Consider the following 27,923-nt stretch of genomic DNA (forward strand, 5'->3'; position numbering starts at 1 on the left):
CAAAAAATAATATTGTATGCCCAAAAGAAAAGAAAAAACCCTATTTTAGGGCACAAAGAGGGTCCAAAGCAACCCAAATTGCATAGAAAACCTGCTAGAGGTAGAATCTTCCAATCAAACGAACAGGAAAGCCTCAGGTATGAAACTCTAATACCATGTTAAAGTTGTGAAATACAACCTCACAGAACCCAGTGAACACCTGTATGCAAATAACTTGTCACAACAATGGAAGATTCACACAAAACACAAAAGTTGCTTTGAAACCCTAGAGCAGAAATATGCAATAATAATAATAATCAGTGTTTAAGGGAATGATTTTACAGTGAGATCAATCCTTAGTAAGGGAGATCAAAAAACCCTAATGCAACCCTAAAGGATGCATGCATAAAATAAATGAATTATTAAAATAATAATTCCTATAAAAAGCTTCCTAAATTTAGCTTAAGTGAAATAGAGAAAAGGTGACTTAATTATTAAATCAATATGATTTAATTAATTAACTAAACTAATACCTTTTACTCTAACAAAAACTGTTATCCAATCATCAAAGAACTTCCTTGAAGATAAAAAGTTAGAGTCCAAGCAAACAAAGAATATAGCAATATTCTCAATCTATTTTCCTCGGACTTGAGAGCTTGGATTGCATATCCATGTCAGGAAAAAACAAAGAACCCTAAGAGGAGAAGGCATTTTACCATCTTTTCCTAGTTTGTAGTATCCTCCACTGACAAGGCCTCCTGCTCCCACTCCAGTTGCCCAAACCCCAGTAATCTTTGATTATCGTTGATTAAGGCAACAAAAATAGGCAACAACTCATCGACTAAATTTGATTTCAAAGAATCATTGTAAGATGACTTAGTTTACGCCCTAGTAGAGCCTAGCTTATCATTAAATTCTAGTATAAGATGATTACTTGTAGGTTCTTTAACTCCACATGAATGCTCATTAATATTACCATCATCCATTAGCAAACAAGCATGAGAAAGCTCAAATAAAATTGTCTATTGAGTTAAAGCCCACATTAAATGTTCAAATGACACTCATACACTACATTTCACCACAGGTTACCAAGACGAGGATGACTTAATTGATGAGCAGGGCATATGGGGCAAGGAGGTAAAATTGAATATTAACAAATCAAATTCAAAAAATAGAAAAACACATCAAGAGAGCCAAAATAAATAAATTAATGGAGGCAAGAAAAGAGACCAAGACATGCTAGAGGATGGCAACCCAAAAGACAACCAAACACCAGGACACGGGTTAGAGAAAAGAGAAACCAAGACGACTTGAATGAATCCAGCTACAACAAATAGTACCAATTTGAAAACCTTTTGGTAAACGCAAAGGTTCCAGAAAGTAAACCAAAAGATTAACATTCAACTTCCAAAAAGATTTACACTCGCCATCTAAATCGTGTTTTTATAAAAAATATATTATAAAAATAATAAATTTAGTTTAAAATTGTCTTACTTTATTATTAGAAATAAAAATCTATCTTAATTAAGCTAAGTTACCCTCACATTATTTTCTCCTTTCCCTATTAGATTGCATGATCTCTTTAATTAGTGGAAGCCAAATTAGTTGGAACTCGTAATTTTAGAGTAATAACAGTAAAGGATTCCTTAAGGATAAATGACTTAGTTGTTAATATACATGCAACGGTTAGGGAAGGGAACTTGCACTATTATTAGATGTTCTTTTCTTAAAAATTGATTGTAATGGTCTTGGATTTTTGCTATAAAGATTAGTTAGATAGTTTTCCTAAAATTAAAGATTAGTTAATCTGCAACAGGTAGGAGAGTTGGCTTGGGCAGTGGGTTTGCTCCCATTACCCACACCCCATGGGGTGTCAAGGTGGGTCGTAGGTATACCCTTTTAAAAATAACATCTAATCCTTTTTAAAAATGTCAAAAAGATTTCTAAATTCCCATATTGGAAATAAGATCCACGTTTGTAAAATCATAACCTCCAATAGAAAAAAACATTTATCCTTTAAAAAAATGTCAAAAAGATTTCAACCTAAAATTCATAATCCATCTTGTAAACGATAAAATCTTTTATTAAAAAAATTATAAAAAAATCATCCTTCCCAATATAACAAATTCTTAATTAAGAGCCAACTCTTCAAAATAATTAACCATAAAGAAACTAAATTTAACTAATCTACAAACTTACTCGCTAGTCTGCCAAAACGTGGTAAGGTCCGCCCTTTGAACGGCGGGGTCAATGGAGAGAACACTCTCTTACGGGCTTTCATTTATTCTTCCACGTCACTGCACAAAATACTGAGTAAATATATTTCACCCGAATCAACGTAAACGAGAAACAGTTTTTCTCCTTTCCACAATCGCTGTGAAATAGGATTTGCAAACAGTCCATGCCAGAACAACAAAAAGGAATTCCAGATGAATTAAGCGTGAAAAGGGGGCTGCGATAAGCTTTTCACCGCCTTAAATGGTATACTGCCAGCTAAAAAAAAATCAGCGTTATTAAGTCGCGCCGGAAAAGTTTTGATTTGCAGGGATTGCTTAATGTGTCGCATTATCGGGAGATTTGTTTGAGAGCAGATTCAGAATATCTCGAGACTGGATGAAACGATGCTTAAGGGACAGAGCCAGACGGTGCCCAAGCCCATCGATAAGATTGATCTGAGATTTCTGTTAAAAGCCACACGGGTCAGAAATCCTTCCTCACAATCCTTTTTCATGCTCATAATGTCATGGAAATGAAGGTTTTTGTCTGATTCGTCAATAAAGCTTCTCACTTTTTTGCGTCAATTTCTTTTGGGTGCATTTTGGAGAGTTTATCATAGGTTTTTGTTTGATCGATCGATTTAGCTTCTCATATGTTTGCATCAATTTCTTTTGGGTGCATTGTGGAGAATTTAAGAAAATTGGTGAGATCTATCTCATATGTTTGCATCCAGTTACCATTTATGATCTTTTGACTGAAAATTTAAGAAAATTGGTGTGATCTATCTCTTTGCTTACTATAATAGATATATTGGGACTGCAATTAGGAGGTTTAAAGTTTTGCTGGCTAGGTGTGTGGCTTTTGTATTGTTGTTTTAAGTGTGGGGAACATGTTTTATGTGTGATAAGAAACCAGTTATTTAATCCCGGATTGAACTGCATGGATGTTTAAAGAATTCTCAACTATTTTTCAGAGGTTCTGTCATACTGCTGGATCTGATAATAAAATGTAGTATTTAGTAAATGTGGATACAGGAAATAGAATGGATATCTATTGTTGGGTCTCAATCACAGATACTTAAAATTATGTCAACCAATGTTGGTATGAATGGTGTGGAAGTATGGATTTAGAGAATTCAAAGACTATTTGAGTCATTCAAATTGTAGTGTAGAAACTGTTCATGCCTGGATTGCAAATGGAAGGTAAGGATATTGAGAGATCTCATGAGTAAAGGCTATTCGACTTATCAGGAGTGTGTAGAAACTGTTCATGACAACATTCAAAGACTATTCAAGTCATTAAAACTCTAGTGTAGAAACTGTTTGTGCCTTGATTGCAAGTGAAGGCAATGGATATTGAGAGATCTAGTGTGTTGGGGATGAGTCAGTGATGGCAGGGATATCGAGAGATCTAATTTGTTGTGAATGAGTAATGTGTATAAATATTGACTAATTACAATTAATATTATATATTATATATTATTATTTTATTTTTATGTTTTTTTTGTATAGTTAAAATATGATAGTGGGTTTAATACTATTTTAAAAAATATTAATATTAATATTTCTTAATTCATTGTAATCTAATTGGTAAAGCTTATTCGATTCACATAATATTCATTGAGTTTTTATTTTTCATTGGATATAATGGTGAATATACATAATTTCGATAGTAATACTGTCAATTGTTCAATGTCTTTATATTGACATAACATGTGTAGCACAGATTGTCAAAAAAAATCCTTTTTCAATTACTTATATTCTTTTAGAGTCCCTATATAATGAAATTTATAGGAATAATTCATCTTTATAAAGATTGTGGTCCTAGAAAACACACATTTTCATCAATTTAGGTTGCATCTATTAGAAAGACAACGTATTTTTTATGATGCCCCTAATTTACCTCCATTACAGCCAACCAAGTTATAAGACAGGTATAGTACCATTATATGAAAAGAGGATATCAAATAATATGGAAGCATATGCCAAAAATGGTTCCATGAAATACATTTTTTCTTATTAATAGATGTTACTTTTCAAGTCTATAACTAAACTAGCTTTAATCAATGTTTCTATGTTTCACCATTGACATCATTCTACTTAGCAAATAATCTACCTAAATTTTACGAGTGTGACAATCACCATTTTACAACCTCAATTATTTTGAACATTTAACAAGTTCAACCAACTCGTGCCAACAATATAATGTAAAAGATCAACTCATAATAAAATCCATTAAGTTGAACCATTGCAAGAAATGCTAAATAATTACATCCAATAGTTATCTCTAATTATAAAACTAAACCATAATTACATGATCCGGTACATAGATTTAGTCATAAATACAATTCATTTGATATCCACGATATACAAATACCACATATAAAGGCAGCATACCAATCTACCACATATATTATAGTGGTTTGATGTAATAATGCAATCTTCAATTGCAACACCTGCCAACAACAAACAACTCCCTCCAAGACCTTGTTGTGTATAGGGTATGTATTTCAAATCCACACATCAAAAGAACCTTGTCCTCCCAATCCATCAATCTAGCTTGAAGTGATAAACAAATAACTCAATAACCATAAATTAAAAACTACAAGTATCATGATTATCTTATAAAGTTGTTTGCCTTATTTTACCAAAAAAACATATGCCATACATGTTAACCATTTAGTTCCATTTCCACAACACATGTTGAAATATTATCAAGGACACCCAAATATAACTTAGTCATAAACCTAATATGCTATAATAGTTCACAACATACATGTGTTCTAGCAACAACAATCCTATAGAATACTTAAAATTATATCCAAGACAAGTAATTAAAATAATTGTCTCTACACAAAGACCATATGTAACACCTCCAAAAGGCTACTACTTGTATCCCATGATGCAAGAGCATCAATGCTTAGTGTCTATATGTCTTAATTGATCCAACTAGCTCAAGGTAGAACATCATGTATCTTATACTACATGTATTCTTAGTATTTTACCACAATCTCTTATCTTTCTCATATAACCAATTTACTAAGTGATGATAAACATCAAACAAGCCATACAAAAATAAACTCAACTGCAAGACTAAAACATAAGATGGTTAATCACAAAAATATCTAATATGACAAGGAAAGACAACACCATGAAAATATTCCTCTAATAATTTACCTACTAGCACTCTTGCTAACAAGAAATATTAAACCAAGTATTCTTCCAATATATAATGGTAAGTTTCTAGATCAAAAATAGGATATCCTCATCATACAATAGTATAATAACACAAAGTATACCTGGTGAACTATCAATCACTTATGAAGTGCCCTACCTTTCAAATAGAACCTTATAATTTTGAATAGATACCTCACTCTTTCAAGTAGGGTACACCCTACCTTTCAGTAAAAACCCTATTCTTTCAAATAAAAACCTTTTCTTTGAATAGAAACAATAGCTTTTGTTTAAATCCCTACTCTTTTGAATATAAACCCTAATATTGTGAATACTCATACTACCTTTTAATAGAACCCTATTCTTTCAAATAGAACCATGAGATAGGTCTCTCATGCACTCTATCATTTAAAATAGAAACCATGAAATAAGCATTTCAAGTGATCATGATGTAACATGAATAGATAGCAACATGAACCGTCTCTTGGCTCAATATATGGAATATGATATTTACTAGGTTTCATAATATAAGAACAACTATAGCACATGATCTACATTAGGATTAAACTGTACCTATTCCTATGCACCCATCATAGAATACAAAAAAATTATTAAAATATGGGGCTTACACAAGCCATAGGTTTGAATTGTTCTTAACCACCCATCCTCATACATACTCATACACGAGTGTAGCTGTAGCTCTAGACTTACATAAACGTGCCTAGTACATGCTAGGTTTTCTCCTAGGTAAATTATATTTTGATTAGTTATACACATTTTCTATCTATTATTTAATTTTATGGTGATATTATGGATGTATTTTCATTTATATACAATTTTTTATTTAAAAAAATGTATATGTCCAGTATATAATGTGTATTAAGGGTTTGTTGAATTTATGTTAATTTATATTTGTTTTCACTGATAGTGGTTTGGGAATTTCCTTCATGTTTATAGATAATGTGGTATTGGATTTAGGTTGTATCATTTGGGGATATATCTTTTATAGAGTTTGAAAGTTTATGAAATCCACAAGATTAAGTGGAGGTAAGCTCTTGTTACCTTTCAATCTTTAAATCAGAATGAGAGAGGTTAAAATGAGAGACAACGGTAACATAAGATCATGGAGAAATGAGGTTTTAGAAAATTTAAGAGGATCTTGTATGGATTCTTAACATATAGGAAAAGATGGATAGGATGGGAATCATGATGTTGGTCCTAATCTCAAAGTTAGGAATTCCTAAAGAGAACATGGAAGAAGAACCAATAAGACTTTATAAATGGAGTAAGGTGGATGTAAAAATCAGTTGACAACCCTATGATGGTGAAATTGGTGTTAAGAATTTGGATCATGGGTGTCCCAAACAAAGGTTGGTTAAAGATTCATCAATTATCTCATTTCGAACAAATGTCTTTTGTAGGCTTATAGACTTCTAAGAATGCTCCTACTTGGTATGAGAGTTGTATGCATTCTTTGGAGGTTTAAAAAGTGCCACTGGTTTTGAAGTGGGAATATTTTAAGAGAATATTATATAATCAATTATATCCTATATTCCATGAAAAGGAGTTGGTTATACAATGGTGTTACTTAAAAGACAAAGGTGGGAATGAAGTATGAAGTCTTACACAAGTAACTTTAGGAGTGTAGTTCAAATGGGAAACGATGTATTGAATTAATAAACTATCATGTGTTTTAGAATAATATTTAAACACTTTAAGATGTAATTTATAATGGCTAAACTCCAAGATGTGAATGATGTGTGTGCCAACTACACTATATTAAGCTTGATAAGAAGGGGTACTCTTTTACTAAAAGCAAAGTGATGAGTAACAATTTGTTGGTATCAAAAATAAGGTAGTGGAAAAGGAATATTATATGGGTGATGTCTCCTCGATTAATTATATAAAGGGTAAAGGTAAAGGAAGGTCTCATTTCCCCCATTGTGATAGAAATGGGTGCTTTGTATAGAGGTGTTAAAAATTGCACTTAGAATTGGTACAGGTTCATATGAAAAGAAGGGTAAAGACAACAATGATACTTATGTAAATAAGCTATTGAAGATGAATATACGTCATACATACCACAATAAAAAAATGGAGTCTAGAAGATTGATGATAGCTCACATTGAGAAGAGGAGCCCGACCAATTATCCCAAGCCAAATTACAAGTAAAATGTAAGAAGATAAATTCTTTGTTTGACTCATGTACACAATTTAATATTATTCTTTCCATGTTAGTTAAGTAGTTGGGTTTAGATATTTGAATCGCTTACATTATTCTGTTTAGGGTAGCTACAACATGGAGTAGATATGAAGGTAACAAAGAAATACAATTTGATGTTTGGTCTACATCTAGAGTACAAGGATGAGGTACTTGTACATTGAATGTAAGTGGTGATTTTTGGTAGTCCATATATATGCATGAGAGATACTATCTACTTCAAATGCAATAATCAATATAGGCTTCAACTAAATATTAAGGATTTTACTTTCACTTCATATGTTGGCAGAACCAAATGGGAATTACAAATATTTCAAAAAATTGATAGACTAATCAATGCATATGGGAGATTTATTTTCCCAATGATTTAGGGAAGAGTGTTCATTAAAATGGTATTGATGTGGTTTTTACATCGATTCTCAAACAAATATGGAACAATAGGCTAAGGGCATGCTAATGTATCCATATATAGGACTATCATAGAAAGGTAAGCATGTGGATTTCAAGAAAGATGAGAATGAGTTACAGTAGGGCCCTCCAAGGGTGAGTGGTCTTTTTCCTTTTATTTTCTCTCATGTGATATGAGGTCTAATCAAGGGGCGATTTGGTGTCTATGTTTGGTTTGGATATGTGTGAGGAACAAGTTAAACTGAATGTTTCCATTCCTCATTGAGTGGGTGCTTGAATTGGTATGAGGACTTGAGGGTAATTTGTTTATTTTTCCAATAATTTGGGGACCAAAAGCCTATAATTGGGTGAGGGATGATCTAAAATTAGGCATAAACAATTGGACCATTGGGTTCGAGGTCTCTATATTTTTTAAGTTCTCATATGTGTAAGAGATGCATTTTTTCATAAAAATGGAGAAAAGGGGTTGTGATGATGCTTGAAGTGGTGAGATTTTTTCATATATTTCCGATTCAATAATCAGTCATTAAAAATAAGGAAAATGTTATCTATGAGAAATACTAGTAGAAAATGCTTTGTGAATCATGTATTTGTATCATCATCTTGCATATCCTACAATGATGTTATAATTAGCTAAATATAGGTCTTATGCAACTAGTTATAGTCAGTGACAAAACATTGGATCAAGTATTCATTAGGGTATAGCTATTGTTTATTTTTATTTTTGGTTGTTCATTTTGTTTGATTTAAATACATGTTAAGTTATACCTCTAGGAACACTATTTTGACTTTAAGTCGAGCTCAAACTGAAGAAGATATTACTCAATCCCATCAATTAGCCTTTAATCCTTCATAATCTATGGATTCAAACTTTGGTTTTACTTTCATGATGACAACTCTTGGCCTTGAAATTTATATCGTGTTCTAAGATATTGGAGTTGTGGTTTTGTGATCCAAAATGACCTACTAATTATTTTCACATTTTGATTTTAGTCATGCCTTCCTATTCTCTCTATGCTCTCATGTCATTCCTTGTATAGGTAATTGTGTTTTGTCATGTACATGTTTCCTTCTGGATTTTTCTTGTTTCCCTCTCTCCTTGTCCCTTTTAGCTTTTTTATCTACTCTTGAGATACTTCTAGATTCTCATTTTTCTTACAAGAGGCAAATGTGCCTAAAAAGAGCCAATGTTGGTGCCAATTTTCAAAGCCCATAAATTGCAAAATATATCCAAGTTTGGTGCTTCAATGTTGTCTTGGTCCTTTTTGCCCATCACTAATAATTGATATAATAATTCCTCATCAACTACCCTAAATTCTCCAAAAATGTCACTAATGGCTAGATTTGAGCCCTTGGAGTTGTCCAAACATATTCATCTACCAAAAGTGCCATTTTTTATCCCATGCGCGCAAATCTACATGCAAATTCAACAAAGGATGAGAAATAAAAGATGATTGAAGTAGATGTTCTAATTGAAAACCTAGTTGTTACTAATATTTATGTAGGGTGTTAGGCTACTTGTTTGAATAGCAAAATGGAATTTTTAATCTATGGTCATCTAATTGTAATGGTGCAAAAGTGGACCCTACAAAGGGAAGAAATATGTTCCCTTGAGAGCCAATTTCACAACATGCATTCAGATATCTCTAACTAGTGAAACTGGTGAAGATATCTAATTAAAGAAATGGAAAGAGCAGATATAGAGAGGATTCAGTCTAAATCTAAGCATCTCGGTAAAGGATGCTAATGTAGTGCACAAACGTCTATGCGATGCGTTGTATTCTTGTATGGACCACGAACCGAAAAGACTCAAAAACACGAAAACCCAACTCTATTCTTCAGATAACCTGTAAAACCCAGAAGTTAGAAATCTGGCAATGAATACTACATAATAAATAAAAATAAATGAATACAAATGAAATAAATAAAATAAAAGCAAACACTCATGCGTTTGAATACTTCTAATAAACCTGCACACATGAAGAAGAAAAAGAATCTTTGCGATTGTTTGGAGACTTGCCTCAGTCAAGTCCATGTTTTGGTGTTTCCACCTCCACAGTAGTCAAATAGATCGATAGATAAATAAAAACGTAAATAGAAAAGATAAATGATTTGATAGATAAGGGATGTGATGAGTCTCCAAGATGCTTAGAGATGCAAGAAAGATATTACCAACAAGGCTTGAAAAATCCAAGAGAGTTTCAAAAGATTATTGTGAGAGCTTGAGAGTGTTGTAGCAAACAAGAGATTGCTATAGCAAAAGTAGTGAGAAAGTTGTGAGAGCCCAGAGAATGAGAGATATTGTGTCCAAAATCTAGATAAATTGCTTGAAGAACCAAGAGAGCTTGTATGAATGAAAGAGATAGATTTAAAATGAGAATAGGAGGGAAAGAAGAGGCTATGGGAGCCATTTTGGAAGATTTTGAGTCATTTCCACTAACCAAGATAGGTGACAAGTGTTGAAATGCACAGAACTGACATTTGAACATTAAGATCTTGTAGGACGAATGAGTGGTACACGAACGTCTGTGTGACACGCTATTTTCCAAATGAATCGCGCTAAAAACTGATGAGTGGCAAGCGAAACCCGTGGCTAACATGAAGCAAAAGTTGAAGGATAGCTATTGAAAAGGTGTCCTAAGAATCCCGAGAGGGAAAAGTTTGATATAAGGTTTGAAATAAACCTACTCAAATGCTAGGGGAATGGACACTAAAGTGGCTACAAAAGTGTAGGTGTAATTGCAAAGGAGGTGTGCAATTTTTGACTCTACACTAATAATGGGTCCAAGGATTATTTAATTTCAGCTTGTCGTGTTGGTGCATTAAATTGATTGACTTGCCCCTAATATACTACCAAAATACATTTTAATAAAGGGATATATATGCAAGGTTGGTCTTTATAATAATTATCAACCGTGGAGCTAATTTCCTAATTGTAAGCATGCAAAGTTGGTTCTAGGGCATCAAGTGACACAATTTTGGTTTGTAAGTGGGTCGGTACACTTATAGACCATAAAATATTTCGAATTAAATGTGATGCATATAAATGGTATGTCTTCATGGTAGCTTCTTATCATTAAAATGGTTAATCAAACCTAGTTGTGGATCCCCTCTTGCCAAATTTGTTAAATTATTAATATTATAGGGTTCAGATGAAAGTATGATAGTTTCTAATTCATTGCAATGATTTTATGATGATCTTTCCTTTATTTCATATGGGTTTGTTTTGTAGGAAGATAACTTTTTAAGTGTGTCCATTCATGAAGTGTTGTGTTTGATTTGTATTCATATACGCATCTATCTTTTTTAATGCTTGCAAGTGATTACCCTCTTCCTTGCAAGTCATGACTATGTTGCCTAATGGAATAGACACTTATCTAATTATTGAGAGTCCAAATATGTTTTATTTAATCATTCATTTATATTCAATAAATTTGGAGTATATAAGATTATTAATATTACCATGATTTAGTAGTATAAAACAATCAACATTCTAAGTGAACTTGAAAACAACCCAAATTGTTGGATAATATATCATGTATGCCTACACCTTGCATTTGAGTATATGTAAGGCTTTATTTACATGTAGGGATACAATATTGTTGACATATTTATGCATATATGTAAGGTTTTATTTATCAAATTAATTAGAGGTTTTACAAGTAGCTAGTTAGTCTTTGGCCCAATTACAATTGGGGTCAAGTGTACAATAAGCGTAGTTGTTTCTAGTTTAGTCATTTCCACCATTCATTTGATATTTTTTCTTTTAAGGATAACTCTAACAACACCCTCCTATATTTAGTTGTTCCCAAAGTAAAGGATAGAATACCCGCTCTTAGAAATTAAACTTGAATTATCCACACTATGTTGATCACTTCTTGCTTTATCTTCACGAAGACAAGTCCCTTAACTTGAAGATAAATTAATGCTTAAGGATTGTGAAGTTGTGTTTTTAGGACCCAACAAATTTATCTCTTTATCGCACTACATATTCTCATCTCTTTTTCTCCTTCATTTCACTTGCATATGCCACTCTAGAATTAATTCCTAGGATTTTTCTTTCATAGGAGAAAAATATCTCCACACATCACAAAGAACGTCGTACTCAAGGATCACACATTCTCCATTTTCATGTCCAAGAGTGGAGGTTAAAATATACGAAATAAGAGACTAACTAGGGTAATTTCCCCTTGGCACTAACAAAAGTTTCTCCTTGGATTATTGCTATCATTTTATTAGTACTAAAGAGCAACATCAATATTCTCAAAACACTAGATGGATCATAGATAATAGGTAAGAAACTTGAAAAATGTCTAAAGAATTTGAAGTAAAGAACACCAATGTTTGAGGAGAATATGAGTGTCACGACTCTAAGGCCCACAAGTGCCAAACCCTCAAACAATATTGATAAATCCCTAGATATGAGCATCCCCGTCTAATGCACATTAAATTTCCTTTAACTTTCCAAGCACCTTCTTTCATTGCCCTACATGGTTTCCCTATAATCAAACTTCACTAATCCTTAATAACAATGATACTTTCTTACCTTTTCATTTATCACTTCTTATTCAATTCTTACCTCTAGAATTATTTATATTTGATGTAGAGTTCTAATCATTATTAGTTTACTATTTTATTTCAAATTATAATTAAACTTATCAAATAGATTAATGTAGTATAAGAAAGTTAACTTAGTCATAGTTAAATGCATATTTGATCAAAATAATTTCATCTTTGTTGCCCATCAAGGAAAGCTTCTTATCCATGTGGCATCAAAAGAGGGAATTACAATAGATATTTGATATATTTTAGTCTATATGTGAAATCATCTTACTAATATATAAGTAGGATCTAAATTCTTCCCTTGTCAAAATCAATTTCATTGGGGAAGTTTATTTCAAACTTCATAGGATTGTCAAGGCCTCTTACATTAAGGGCTAAAAAAGATCAAGACTTTAGGTGGACTATAGAAGGTATAGATTTGTTTGAACAATTCAATAAACCCGTAACAATGGCACTTGTATTAAGAAACACATATTTTTGTAAACATTTTATCATATATGATTATGGAGATGATCATAGCATAGTTGTTCTAAAAGAAAAGGTAATAGAGACCTAGAAGAACATTTGATTTTTATTATTTATCTCTATGAAACTCTCCAAGATAATGAACTCAAGTACAACTATGTGGAGAAGTGAACCTACATTTGTCAAAGGGTTAAAATATTTCAACATTTGGTCTTAAATAACAAGATAATGGCACCAGTTGTCCATTCAAGCATTAGAGAATATATCATTGGTGTCAAGATAAGTAAGAAGTGTGCTAACCAAATTATCAAAATCCTAGAGTATGATATCAATATCATATTAACCAAGTCAATGAAATACTAAGCACTATATTATCATCTTGTGGAAGATCTCAATACTCTATATGGTTAGGACCAATAGCTTGAATATATCAAATCAACTAGATGGGTTGAGGAAAGAGTCCAAGCAAGATCTAGATGATATGTCTCTTTCCCAGAGAAAAGCCTATAGACTATAAGGGATTCTTGATACTTTGAACAATGGAGTCCTCTTTAGAAGGAAATTTGGCATTTTTTTGTAGATGCATTATACAAGCATGAGTGCATATCAAGTGGGCACTTTTTACTCCAAATTACCATTGGTACTCAAATCTATAATCTTATTTTTTCTTGAGTCTCTTTGATTTTGTGTTTTTTAGTCTTTTGGGCCCCTTGTTAATAATCAATTTGAGAACTCCTAAAAGGGCCCCTAAATGTCAAATGGTGCAAAGACTCAAAAAAAACCTAAGTGTAGGATTTCTCCATTGTTTTCTTTTTTATTTCATATCTTGTCAAATTTTCATAGTTTTGGGGTTGGTTTAGAGTAAGACGTGTGACAAACACTACCTATAAATATTCTTCCACCACATTTGTTGGTGAAGCTATAACGACATTTGAAATTGTTAAAACATTTAGATTCATTGCATACTTAGTATATGTAATGTTCTTTTACCTATTGTAGATGAATATTAGTAAGTTCAAAAAATGAAAACTAAGAAGCAAAAGTGTTTACATCATACCTTTGATGTTATTATGTTAAACACACCAAATATTGAGAGGGGCATGAATTGGTATTTGTCAAAATTTAAACCTTTTATCACAATTTAAATTCAAAACTTAAATTAATTAGCAACAATAAAAGAAAAAGAAATGAACACCAATGCACGAGAGAACACCATATTTACATGAAAAATCCAATAAGGGAAAAACCATGATGAGAGTTATCTCACAATATATAAACAAGAATTACAATTTTTTTTAAGTATCCCTACCTAAGGAAGCACACTACTCCCTAAAGGGCTTGCTAAAGAAGTTCACTACCTTAAAGCAAGATACAAGGTCATGTTGAAAAGATACATTGTCTCAGAGAAAACCTAGTGCAAACCCCTAAATGCATAGCACAAGTAAGAGGATAAGCTCGGTCTACTAGACAACCACAAAACACCCTAAAAACCAACTCCAGACAAAATGTAGCACCAAAAGATCAACTACTTTCATGTGTACCTCATAGAGACATTCAACAACATTCCGATACACTTATTTCAGACTATCATGCCAAAACAAGTTGGCACAACTAATCAGATATAGAGTTCTTTATACCCAAAAGGCCAACAAAACACAGTCATGAGATAGAATATTGTCAACATGCTTATCATACAATTCATCACTTGAAATCTAAACCGAGACACTACACAAACAATATAAGCATGACCACCAAGGTGCAAGAGTAGAAACAACAATGTGGAGAAATGTGGAGCACTTTTAGAACTAGCCCTGACAAGCAACCAAACTACCAACATATTGCATTTACCAAAACCATCTGTAGGAACACCAGTGACCTGGAAAGATAGGAGTCCAATGTTCGCAACACATACAAGCTAAAACCCAAATTGCAAGAGCATATCTTCAAGCGTAGAGGAACATAGAGCATTCTCCCAAATAGTCTTCAAAACACCTTGTAGTTTCACACTCCATCAATATGCAAAGAACAAAATGTCCTCAACGCCATTTGATCATTCGGGAACAACAAGTGAGTTAGAACGATAGCTTGTGGCATGCACAAGATCATCAACAACATATCCACAACATTACAAAAGCTTCTAATCCTCAACTTAATGCTTCTAATCATGAGGAGTCAGAGGAGTCGGAGGAGGAGGAGTCATGAGGTTGAATAGGTCCTGTTGATAGGTTAGACTTTTAACTTATCTAGAGCTTCTTATTTTTATTTCAAAAATGTAACCCAAGTCATCTTATAGTAATCATCAATAAGAAACATAAAGTACCTTTCGTTGAGTCCCTTTGTCCTAGTAGGTCCATACATGTAAGTATGTATCAACTCCAAGGGTTTTGTAGAAGAGTACTTGGTGTAGGGGCACCTCTTCAACAAGCTAATCATGCAACTCATGATGAAGACTAGGATCTTAGGGTCATTGTGAGTGTCTTTTGTGTGTGAACTTTTCATGTATTCAATAAAGACCCCACCATGTAAACCAATGTCACAAATTAGGCATCTTGATAAGCCAATTTGGACAATTTGGTCAATAGGGGTAGTAGGATGTTTGTTTTGGTGTTTGATAGGTTTTTAGGGTGTCTTAGTGGTGTTTGGTTGATCCAAGTTGTGTGGATCCCAAGCTCATGTTGTTTGACAACTTTTGTGTCAAAATGCAACTTTTCAGTGCAAAAGTGCAACTTTTCAAAGTTGGGTTGTTCTATGCCTCTCAACGGCTCCAACCTCTTCAAAATTTGGTTGGCAACCTTTGGAGAGGGCTATAAACCTTGTGGACATGATTCCCAAGGTTAGATTGATTGTGGTTTGAAGTTTGGAAGTAAATAAACACTAAATAAACTGAGTTTTCCCAGAAATTCTGAGTTTGCAGAGATTGTACTTCCTTGTACGGATTAAATTGGACAAAACCATTCATGGAGCAGTTGGAGGGTTGAATCACCTTTGATTTGGCGGTGGTCTGAGGTCCTGAATGTTTATGAGTAAGGAGAACCCTTCAAATTTCTGATTATTACCCAGAAAGTAAGGGTTTGGCTAGGATTTTAGCCAAAAATGGCCATATCTTGCATTCCTTTCACCTAGAAGTTTCTTCCTTTGGTGGAGTTCTGGATTGGCCTATGTATTCTAGGATTTTTAGGGGTTCTTGCAAGGAAGACTTGGTTGTGAGGAGTAAGAGACAAATCTAGGTAGGCGTCTCCATGTGACTACCTCATGCAAAATTAGGACAGTCACCCTAAAAACTTGTAGCGGTGGATTCCAAGCGTGCAACCCTGGAATTAGAAGTTATTTACCATCCCCCACATGCCCATGTAGTTGGTTTTGCAGTTTGAAATGAAGAAATGATGGTTGCTTTGTAAAATAGGGCTAATCGCCCTAATTAGGTCTCAAGGCTTCTAAGGGGTTCAGACCCTTAAAGTGCAGATCTTGCCAAACCATTTTGGGGATGAAAGTAACTCCCAAAAGGGTATCTGAAAAGGCAAGTAGTTTTCCAGGGTGTATGTAAAATTCTGGAGTTAAGGCCAAATCTCTCACTAAATATGGCTACTAGCCAGAGGGGTAGGTTTCCAAAGGAGGTATAAGGTATTGAAGACAAAACCTAAAACTAATGTTTGGAATAGTCCTTAGAAGGCATGAATGGACCAATTCCAAAGCCCCCAAGTGTAGGATTCATGGAGTGGTGCAATAGAGAAGTTCAAGCCTTTTACTTATCTTGGGTAGATACTAGCATAGTGGTTTGTGAGTAGTTCTACCCATAAGGTGTGGAGTCCTTCCTTGTAGGATCCTTGTGGTCATTGGAGAGGCCAAAACTAAACCTTTTGGACTTTTCCTTAGGTGTGTGACAAGGGCTCTGCATCAAGTGGTATCAGAGCTTAGGAGTGTACTTTGGACCGGAGAAGAAGACAAGATGTCAGAGGAAGAGGGATCCCAAGATATCTCATCAAGGATGACCAATGCAGATGGCAGACAGCAGAGCAGTTAGGGCTAAGAATAGAGCCTTGAGAAATGAAATGGACCAGCTGAAGGGCAAAGTGGAGAGGGAGAGAGAGACTCTCGAGGAGATGAAGAAGGGGATGAGGAGGAGATCCCTAGGCAGGAAGAACTAGAGGTTCATGCAGACCAGAGACCCATGATGAGTATCCTCAAGTCCATGGAAAGAAGAACAATGGATGTGAAGTTGGATCTGCTAGTGTTTGTAGGCAAGATGGAGCCTGATACAGTGATGGAGTGGATAGACTCCTTAGATAATTTCTTTGAGAGTGAAGACATACCAAAGCACCAAAGGGTGAAGATGGCCCAATCCAAAATGAAAGGGGTTGCACTAACTTGGTGGACTTTCATCCAAGAGGAGAGGGTGAAAGAGGGAAAGAGAAAAGTGGCTACTTGGAAGAAGATGATGGCTTTGGTGAAGGAAGCCTATGTTCCAGTGGACTATAATGTCCAATTGCATAAGAGAAGACATAATTTGAAGCAGAAGGAGATGCACATGAGTTCCTATATAGAGGAGTTCATGAAGTTGTGTATGAAGACTAAGGTAAAGGAGAGTGAAGATGAGAAGGTGGCAAGATATCTCAATGGATTGAGATTTGCCATCCAAGAAGATTTGAACCTCCACACCCCGGAGACCGTCCAAAAATGCTTTCAATTGGCACTCAAGGTGGAGGAGAAGCTAAAGAGAAGGCAAGAACAAAATAGCAGAGGCAAAGGGAGACAACAAAGAAGGGGAAGAAGTCCTTTCAGAAGCAAAGGAAGTGGTTTTGGATACCAAGGTGAGTCTAATCAAGAAGGCACCAGAGGAGAGGGTAGTTACAACCAAGGAGGAGGCTACAATCAAAGAGGGAACTTTAGGGGCAGAAGACCATTCTCTAGAGGAATATCCCAAGGTAGAGGACCTCCTAGATGCTACAACTGCAACCAAGAAGGGCACATGGCCAATAGGTGTCTGGAGAAGGCTACAAGCTCCATGGGAGAAAGGAGGAGCAATTTGGTGCAAGAATCTGATTGCCAAAGTGTGGCAAATGCAAACACCTATCAAAGTGTTAATGCTCCTGATAGCTATGGTACCCTAAAAGAGGAGAGGCTCTAATGATGAGGAGAGCAGTAACCACCATGAAGGTACCTGACAAGGAGTCCCCACAAAGAAAGTCTCTTTTCAAAACTACCTGCAAGGTAGGAGGAAAGGTGTGCAAGGTCTTGATAGACTTCGGGTCTACTGAAAATTTTGTGTCACTTGAAATGATAGAGAAACTTAAGTTGAGAAGGTTACCACATCCTTACCCCTACAAGATCTCATGGCTCACCCAAGGTCAGCAAGCAGTGGTAGAAGATAATGCATTGGTAGAGTTTCAGATTGGATCATACAAGGACAGACTGCTATCTGATATAGCCAAGATGGATGCATGTCATCTCCTATTTGGGAGGCCCTGGCAGTTTGATTTGAAGGCTTATCATGATGGGGTTAGAAACACCTATTCAATCACCAAGGATGTTAAGGTGATAGAGCTTTTACCCCTGATGGAGAATGAGATGGAACCTAAGGGGAAGGATGCCAAAGTATTGTTGATAGAAGGGAAGTAGTTCATGAAGGAGATTGCAGAGAAAGATGTAGTTTGCTATGCCCTCATTCCCAAGTCCAAGGTGACAAAGAAGGAGCAGTTTGCAGAGAGGAAAGAAGAAGGACAAAGGCACATAGACCCTACAGTCAGACAGTTACTTGACAAGTACAAAGGCATCATCTCTGATGGAATGCCAAGATCCCTGCCACCGTGAGAGACATAAGTCATTGCATAGATCTGATCCCTGGATCTACCCTACCAAATAAGGTAGCATACAAGCTGACCCCAGATCAGAATGCAGAGATGGCAAGACAAATTGAGGAGTTGCTAGAATCAGGGCTAATCGGCAAAAGTCTAAGCCCATGTGCAGTACCTGTTGTCCTTGCACCCAAGAAAGAAGGCACTTGGAGGCTATGCATAAACTCAAGGGCCATCAGCAAGACAACCATAAGGTATAGGTTTCCAATCCCTAGGATAGAGGATTTACTTGATTGCTTGGGGAGTGCAAAATATTTCACCAAAATGGATCTAAAGAGTGGATACCATCAGATTAGAATAAGGTCAGGGGATGAATGGAAAACAGCTTTTAAAACGAATGAGGGGTTGTATGAGTGGAAGGTCATGTCAGTTGGGTTGTCCAATGCCCCTAGTACCTTTATGAGGTTGATGAGTGAGGTCTTGGTGGATTTCATAGGCAAGTTTGTGATAGTATACCTTGATGATATCTTGATCTTTAGCCACTCAAGGGAAGAGCACGTCAAACATATAGATATGGTCCTCAAAAGGTTACATGAAGAGCAGCTAATGATAAATTTAGATAAGTGTTTGTTCATGCAGGAGGAGATCATCTACTTGGGCTTTGTAATCTCATAAGGTGAGTTGAAAATGGACCAAGAGAAGGTAAGTGCTATATTGTCTTGGCCTACACCTAAAACTATGAATGATGTCTGGAGTTTCCATGGCTTAGAAACTTTTTATAGGAAGTTTATAAGGGGATTTAGTAATGTTTGTGCACCAATTCTTGACACCATAAAGGGAGGACAAAAGTGCAGGTTCAGTTGGACCAAGGAGGCAGATGACTCATTTGAAACTTTGAAGAAGAAAGTTGCAGAACAACCAGTCCTTGCCCTACCAGACTTCAACAAGATATTCCATGTAGAATATGATGCAAGCCACATGGCTATTGGAGCAGTGCTCAGTCAGGAAGGAAGGCCAATTGCCTTTTTTAGTGAAAAACTAAATGATGCCAAGAGGAGATACTCATCCTATGATTAGGAGATGTATGATCTGGTTCAGTCATTGAAGAAGTGGAGGCACTATTTATTGCCTAAAGAGTTTATAGTGTTCACTGATAATCAAGCACTCATTTTCATAAACAGTCAAGAGAAGTTAAACCATAGGCACATGAAGTGGGTAGAGACCCTACAAGACTTCACCTTCAACCTCAAGCAGAAGAAGGGGGTCAAGAACAAAGTGGCAGATGCTTTGAGCAGGAGGGTCTTAACCATCAACCAAATCAAGATGGAAAGTGTTGGTATTGACTCCTTGAAGAACATGTATGATGTTGATGAAGATTTTCGAGAGATCTACAAGGTATGTGAGTCTTTTGGTGAGAGGTATCATGTTGAATTTTCTGAGTTTTTGGTCCAAGAGGGATTTCTATTCAAGGGTGGACAATTATGCATTCCTAGGTGTTCAATGAGACTGAATATCATTAGGGAGAAGCATTGTGGAGCAATGGCAGGTCATTTTGGTCTTGACAAGACCCTTGACCTTGTGAAAAGACATTACTAATGGCCTAAGTTGCAGGCAAATGTAAGGAAGTTTGTGGAAACATGTGTAATATGTCAAAAAGCCAAGGGAAAATCCACCAATGCAGGCTTGTGCCAACCCTTACCCATTCCTTCTAGGCCATGGGAGAGCATAAGCATGGATTTTGTGTTGGGTCTGCCTAGGACAAGGAGAGGGTTTGACAGTGTCTTTGTAGTGGTGGACAGATTTAGCAAAATGGCTCATTTCTTGCCATGTAAAACCTCTTGTGATGCCTCATATGTTGCAGACTTGTTTTTCAAAGAGATAGTCTGGATACATGGGTTGCCTCTAAACATAGTTTCAGACAGGGATGTGAAGTTCATAGGACACTCTTGGAGGACCCTTTGGAAGAAGTTGGGAACCAACCTAGAATTCTCATTAGCCTACCATCCCCAAAAGGATGGACAAACTGAAGTTGTCAATAGGTCCTTGGGGAACCTATTAAGATGTTTGACTAGACAACATGGAGAAAAATGGGACAAAATACTGTCACAAGCAGAGTTCTCATACAATGACACCATAAATAGATGCACTGGGAAGTCTCCTTTCCAAATTGTGTATGGCATCCACCCAAGGGGTGTATTAGAGTTGAGGGATTTGCCCAAGGAAGAGCCCATTAGTGCAGATGGTGAACCTTTTGCATCAGCCATCAAGGAGGTACATGACCAAGTGAAGTCTCATCTCCAACAATCTGTAGAGAAGTACAAGGCTTATGCTGACAAGAAAAAGAGGAATGTGCATTTTAGTGTTGGGGACTTGGTATGGGTACATTTGAAGAAGGAGAGACTCCCAAAGGGTTAAAATACCAAGCTTATGCAGAGGAAGATTGGACCATGCAAGATTTTGAAGAAATGTGGACAAAATACCTATGAAATCGAACTTCCTCCTGATCTTGGATTGTCGCCCATTTTCAATGTGTATGATCTTACACCTTTAAAAGGCAATGGACATGAAGTGGAGGAACCAATGTAGATTGCAGTAGACAATGATATTCCAAGGGATGATTCACCAAGATTGAGCAAGGTTCTAGACACTAGATTCACAAAGAGAACAAGGAACAAGGAGTATGTTGAGTATTTGGTGGCTTGGCAAGGCAAACCAGACACTGAAGCAGTTTGGATGACAGATAAACAATTTTCCAACCATGGTGCAGATCTCCAAACTCTGATCTCAAGTGGGCTTGAGATCTCTTCTCCCAGGGAGTATGGTGCAGGGGCACCTCTTCAACAAGCTAATCATGCAACTGATCATGAAGACTAGGATCTTAGGGTCATTGTGAATTTCTTTTGTGTGTGAACTTTTCATGTATTCAATAAAGACCCCACCATGTAAACCAATGTCACAAATTAGGCATCTTGATAAGCCAATTTGGACAATTTGGTCAATAGGGGTAGTAGGATGTTTGTTTTGGTGTTTGATAGGTTTTTAGGATGTCTTAGTGGTGTTTGGTTGATCCAAGTTGTGTGGATCCCAAGCTCGTGCTGTTTGACAACTTTTGTGTCAAAATGCAACTTTTGAGAGAAAAAGTGCAACTTTTCAAAGTTGGGTTGTTGTAAGCCTCTCAACGGCTCCAACCTCTTCAAAATTCGGTTGGAAACCATTGGAGATGGCTATAAACCTTGTGGACATGATTCCCAAGGTTATATTGATTGTGGTTTGAAGTTTGGAAGCAAATAAACACTAAATAAACTGAGTTTTCCCAGAAATTCTGAGTTTGCAGAGATTGTACGTCCTTGTATGGATTGAATTGGACAAAACCATTCATGGAGCAGTTGGAGGGTTGAATCACCTTTGATTTGGCGGTGGTCTAAGGTTTTGAACATTTGTGAGTAAGGAAAACCCTTCAAATTTCTGATTGTTACCTGGAAAGTAAGGGTTTGGCTAGGGTTTTAGCCAAAAATGGCCATATCTTGCATTCCTTTCACCTAGAAGTTTCTTCCTTTGGTGGAGTGCAGGATTGGCCTATGTATTCTAGGATTTTTAGGGGTTCTTTCATGGAAGTCTTGGTTGTGAGGAGTAAGAGACAAATCTAGGTAGGCATCTCCATGTGACTATCTCATGCAAAATTAGGACAGTCACCCTAAAACCTTGTAGCGGTGGATTCCAGTTGTGCAACCCTAGAATTAGAAGTTATTTACCATCCCCCACATGCCCATGTAGTTATTTTTGTAGTTTAGAAGGAAGAAATGATGGTTGCTTTGTAAAATAAGCCTAATCACCCTAATTAGTCTCGAGGCTTCTAAGGGGTTTAGACCCTTAAAGTGAAGATCTTGCCAAACCATTTTGGGGATGAAAGTAACTCCCAAAAGGGTATCTTAAAAGGCAATTATTTTGCTAGGGTGTATGTAATATTTTGGAGTTAAGGCCAAATCTCTCGCTAAATAGGGCTACTAGCCACAGGGGTAGGTTTCCAAAGGAGGTATAAGGTATTGAAGACAAAACCTAAAACTAATGTTTGGAACAGTCCTTATCAAGCATGAATGGACCAATTCCAAAGCCCCCAAGTGTAGGAGTCATGGAGTGGTACAATAGAGAAGTTGAAGCCTTTTACTCATCTTGAGTAGATACTAGCATAGTGGTTTGTGAGTAGTTCTACCCATAAGGTGTGGATTCCTTCCTTGTAGGATCCTTGTGGTCATTGGAGAGGCCAAAAATAAACCTATTGGACTTGTCCTTAGGTGTGTGATAAGGGCTTTGCATCAATACTCCTTGTTCATGAATCTTGTCCTAGTTTGCTTTCCTATTTGACATTCTTTACATAAGGTGTTTGTAGGCTTGATGATCATTGGCATGTCTCTTACCGTATGTGTATGATAATATGATGAAACAATAAGGATCTGGTCAACTACTGAGAGGGGGGTGAATCAGTAGATAGAAAACAAACTAAACTTTCACCAACTTAATCCCAACTCATAAACAACTTGCAAAACTTAACCGATTTAGTTATTGTTATCAAAAATTGGAACTGCACTGTCAAACTTTACCGATTGACCAAAATATCAAAGATAAAATGTAACAAATCTGTAACTCGCATACCATTTAACCAAAATAGTAAACCACTTTACTAACATCAGTAATAGCTCATTTTATATCACTTTCAGTCATCTAAACATATCTAAGTGACTTTACCAGTTAATCATATGAAAAAATATCCATAAAATCATTCACCACTTGACACAATGATTTTTCACGTGGAAACCCAAAATGGGAAAAACCACGGTGGGATGAATACCCACAAGTATTATGAACTCTTCTGAAGGTCGCCCTGTTAGGAGCCAAGCCTTGTTAGAAGCTTATACAATAATGTCATTTTAAGAACAGATCCGGTTAGGGACCACCCGGTTAAGGGATTGACTACAATACCATGTCAGGAGTAACCTCGGTAGAGGATTACAAATCCAAACTAATGGATCGCCTGGTTAAAAGATTTAGACAACACCAAGCCTATTAAAGCTTACCCTGCTAGGGGATTTGACTGTTGTAATGATTAGAGAATAACATGTTTTTTGTTGATCTGGTAATAGTACTATCTTGATTAGTCAGATCCTTTTCTACTCCTATCTGCCTTCAAAACATTCTACAGACACTCCTTGTGGTTCGGCAACAATCACACTACGACACTTAACCAAATTGCCAACACAATTACAAAACAACTCATCGACCTTATAAGCAAATACAATAGGTTGGTAACACATCACAAAACCTATAAATCTCATAGATATTAAAAACATCTCGGTTCAATCATGATCATTAGATTACATAGCAATCAACTACACATTGTTCTAGACAACTACTGCTCTTGGATCACCGCTCATCGAATCATGTAACTCATCATGTGGTTATCACTTCATGCTATACATTTGCTCATTCCCAAGATAAATAGTTATCTTCGCGCACTAAAACCACTTTGAAACTCATCACGTGCATCATGCATATGTGGCATCTTCATCTTCGATCACCATTCGATCATAGATCAACATAACCGATTCACCAAGCTCCATCGGTTAGGGTTTGGCATATTAAGTGGTTAGGGTTACCGATTGATCACTCTGCTTGAAATACCAATACCAGTTTCCAACACTGTTCTACCACCGGTTGTAAAACTGCATCACTATCGGTTGCAATACAACTTTATTACCAGTTGCTATTGACATCAATGACAACACTATACTTCATTAATGCAATCTTTATGCAATGCCAACAATCTCCCCCTTTGGCATTAATGGCAATACAAATATCAATACCCTTTGATTGTGATGATTGAGAGTAATGCACATACACAGGTATAGGAATCTTGGTTTACATTTTCCATTGATCACTCTCCTTCAACTGTCTCTCTATGTCTTTAGTTAGTAACAAGCTATCAATCATACAGTTCTTCTCCCCCTTTGATAGCAATGCCAAAGTGAATACCAATAACAACTGGTTAACCATACCATGCTTCAGCGCTCTGCAACAACGATCTAAAACTTGTTGCTCCCCCTGTGGAATAGCTCCACTCTACACCAATCTTGCTTCAATATTTTCAATAAACTCCAAGACTGATGTCTTCCACATCTGCTTAATTGACCTCATGTAGGGGTACAACCCCTAACTTACCTCTAAGATACTCAAAAGTGGCCTTAGGCAGAGGTTTAGTAAAGATATCCACTAGTTGTTCTTTAGTAGATACATGCTCCAGTGACACATCTTTACTTTGCACTTTCTCTCTCAAGAAATGATACTTCATCTTAATGTGCTTTGTCCTAGCATGCAACACCAGGTTCTTAAAAACATTTATTGCACTGGCGTTATCACATAAAATCCTTACCGGTTCTGAAATCTTCAACTTAAAACCTTCCAGAATGTGCTTCATCCAAATTGCTTGGGTACAATTCATATATGGTGCAACATATTCAGCTTCTACAGTTGATTGTGATATACAACTTTGTTTCTTGCTACTCCAAGACACTAGCCTTCCTCCAAGAAAGAAAGCTCCTCCGGTTGTACTCTTCTTATCATCAACATTGTCTGCCTAGTCTACATCTGTATAGACTTTCAAATCAAAGTTACCTACATATGGATACCATAATCCATAATCAATTGTGCCTTTCAGGTATCTGAAAATTCTTTTAATTGCTACCATGTGTGTCTCCTTCAGGCTTTTCTGAAATCTGACAACCAATCCTACTACATAAGCAATGTTTGGTCTATTGTGGACAACATAATGTAGTTTACCTATCATTGACCTGTACTCCTTTTCATCCACTGATGTAGAATCATCCTCCTTAGACATTTTACAACCTATAACCATTGGTGTCCCAACTGGTTTACAATCTCCCATTCCAAAAGTCTTCAATAGTTGTTTCACATATTTGGACTGTGTGATGAAAATGTCTTTCTTCATCTATTGAATTTGCAGACCTATGAATAATTTTATTTCACCTACCAGTGACATCTCAAACTCATTCTTCATCTCATCAACAAAGTCATGGCACATATCATCATTTCCTCCAAAAATGATATCATCAACAAACACCTCACCTACGAGTATCTTATCTCCTTCTGACTTGAGATAAATGTTATTGTCTTCACTAGTTCTCTAAAAACCTATCTTCACCAAGTGAGAGTGCAATCTTTCATACCATGCTCTAGGTGCTTGCTTCAGTCGATATAATGCCTTATGTAATTTGCACACCATGTCCTTTCTACAATTAAAGCATAACCATATGGTTGTTCAATGTAGACTTCCTCTTCCAAAGTTCTATTTAGGAATGTTGACTTAACATCCATCTGATATACTTTAAATCCTTTGTATGCTGCAAATGCAAGTAGAGTCCTAACTCCTTCCAATCTTGCAACTAGTGCAAATGTCTCACCATAGTCTTCACCTTCTTCTTCTGCATATCCTTTGCATACTAGCCTAGCTTAATTTCTGACCACTACTCCATCTTCATTTAGTTTATTTCTGAAAATCCATTTTGTACCTATTACATTCGTGTTCTCCGGTCTGGGTACCAATGACCATGTATTGTTCTTCTCTATCTGGTCAAGTTCTTCTTCCATTGCCTTGATTCAATCTTTATCTGCAAATGCTTCTTTTGCAGTTCTAGGCTCAATGGTGGAAATCATATAAGAGTTCTCTCTAAACCTTGTTCTTGTTAGCACACCTACATTCATGTCTCCAATAATCTGATCGAGGCTATGATTGAGTCTAACATACCTTGGAATAACATGATCTTGTTTTTCAGGCTCTTCTTCTTCTTCTCTTTCTTCTTCTTCTGTTGGACCTCCCTGTTCTAGTTGAACTGGGGCTTCTGTGTTCTATACTCCAACTTCTGGCTTCATCGGTTTCGGTTCCAAAAATAATGTGTAAGGTTCTTCTTCCTTCTTCTCCTCACTAGTTTCTCCTGAATTCTCAGGAAATTCATCAACTCGGACATTAACACTTTCAATAATCTTCTTGGTCCGATTGTTGTAACACTTGTAAGCTTTGCTCTTGGTGGAATATCCAAGAAATATGCCTTCATCACTCTTGGCATCAAACTTACCAACATAGTCACCTCTCTTGAGAAAACATCTGCTACCAAAAATCTTAAAGTAACTGACATTAGGTGATCTACCATACCAGTACTCATAAGGGGTTTTATCCTTACCTCTTTTAACCAGTATCTGGTTCATTGTGTAAACAGTTGTGCTGACAGCTTCTCTCCAAAATGTCTTAGCTACACCTCCTTGTATTAGCATAGTCCTAGCAGCTTCAACAATTGATCGGTTGTTCCTTTCTGCAATACCATTGTGTTGTGGTGTCCTAGGTGCAGAAAGTTGCCTCTTAATTCCATTATCTTCACAGTAACTATTGAGTTCCTTTGAAGTAAATTCACCACCTTGATCAGTTCTTAAGCACTTTATCTTCTTACCACTTTCATTTTCCACTAAGGTTCTGAATGCCTTAAACTTGCTAAAAGCTTATGTCTTGTCTTTCAAGAATGTGACCCACGTCATCCTTGAGCAATCATCAGTAAAAATCATGAAATATTGATCACCTTGAATACTCCTAGTCCTCATTGGTCCACAAAGGTCGGTATGAACCAAATCTAGCAAATGTTATGCTGAGAAAGATTTGCTCTTGAAGGTTGAGGATGTCATCTTCCCTAACTGACATTCCTTGCACAGAGCATTCACCAGTTTGTCCAACTGAGGCAAACCTCTTACTGATTTGGACTTACTGACTTTTACAATGTTATCAAAATTTACATGACAGAATCTTCGATGCCAAAGCCAACTATCTTCTACTTTTGCAATTAAACAATTGTTGACTTTAGAACTTAAATGAAACAAGTTACCTTTGGTATGTTTCTCGGTTGCAATCAGTTCACCTTTGCTTCCATAAATCTTGCAGACTCCATTCTTGAATTCCAGTGGGTAACCTTTGTCATTGAGTTGAGATACACTCAAAAGATTGTGTTTCAGTCCTTCAACCCAATAGACATCATCTGCACTACTTTTTCC

At 36.0% G+C, this 27,923-nt stretch overlaps 1 protein-coding gene across 1 annotated transcript in view; it reads left to right on the top strand.

Annotated features, from left to right (window-relative positions):
• The first annotated feature begins 2,447 nt into the window (after positions 1-2,447).
• The window catches only part of LOC131043587 (uncharacterized), a 109,226-nt gene continuing 83,750 nt past the window's right edge, over positions 2,448-27,923 (top strand). Inside the window, exon 1 of the mRNA XM_057976818.2 lies at positions 2,448-2,678. Coding sequence (XP_057832801.2) covers positions 2,601-2,678 — 78 coding nt within the window. The 5' untranslated portion in view covers positions 2,448-2,600. The remainder of the gene's footprint in view (positions 2,679-27,923) is intronic.

The sequence above is a fragment of the Cryptomeria japonica genome, chromosome 1, assembly GCF_030272615.1.
Source record: "Cryptomeria japonica chromosome 1, Sugi_1.0, whole genome shotgun sequence".
Classification (NCBI taxonomy): domain Eukaryota; kingdom Viridiplantae; phylum Streptophyta; class Pinopsida; order Cupressales; family Cupressaceae; genus Cryptomeria; species Cryptomeria japonica.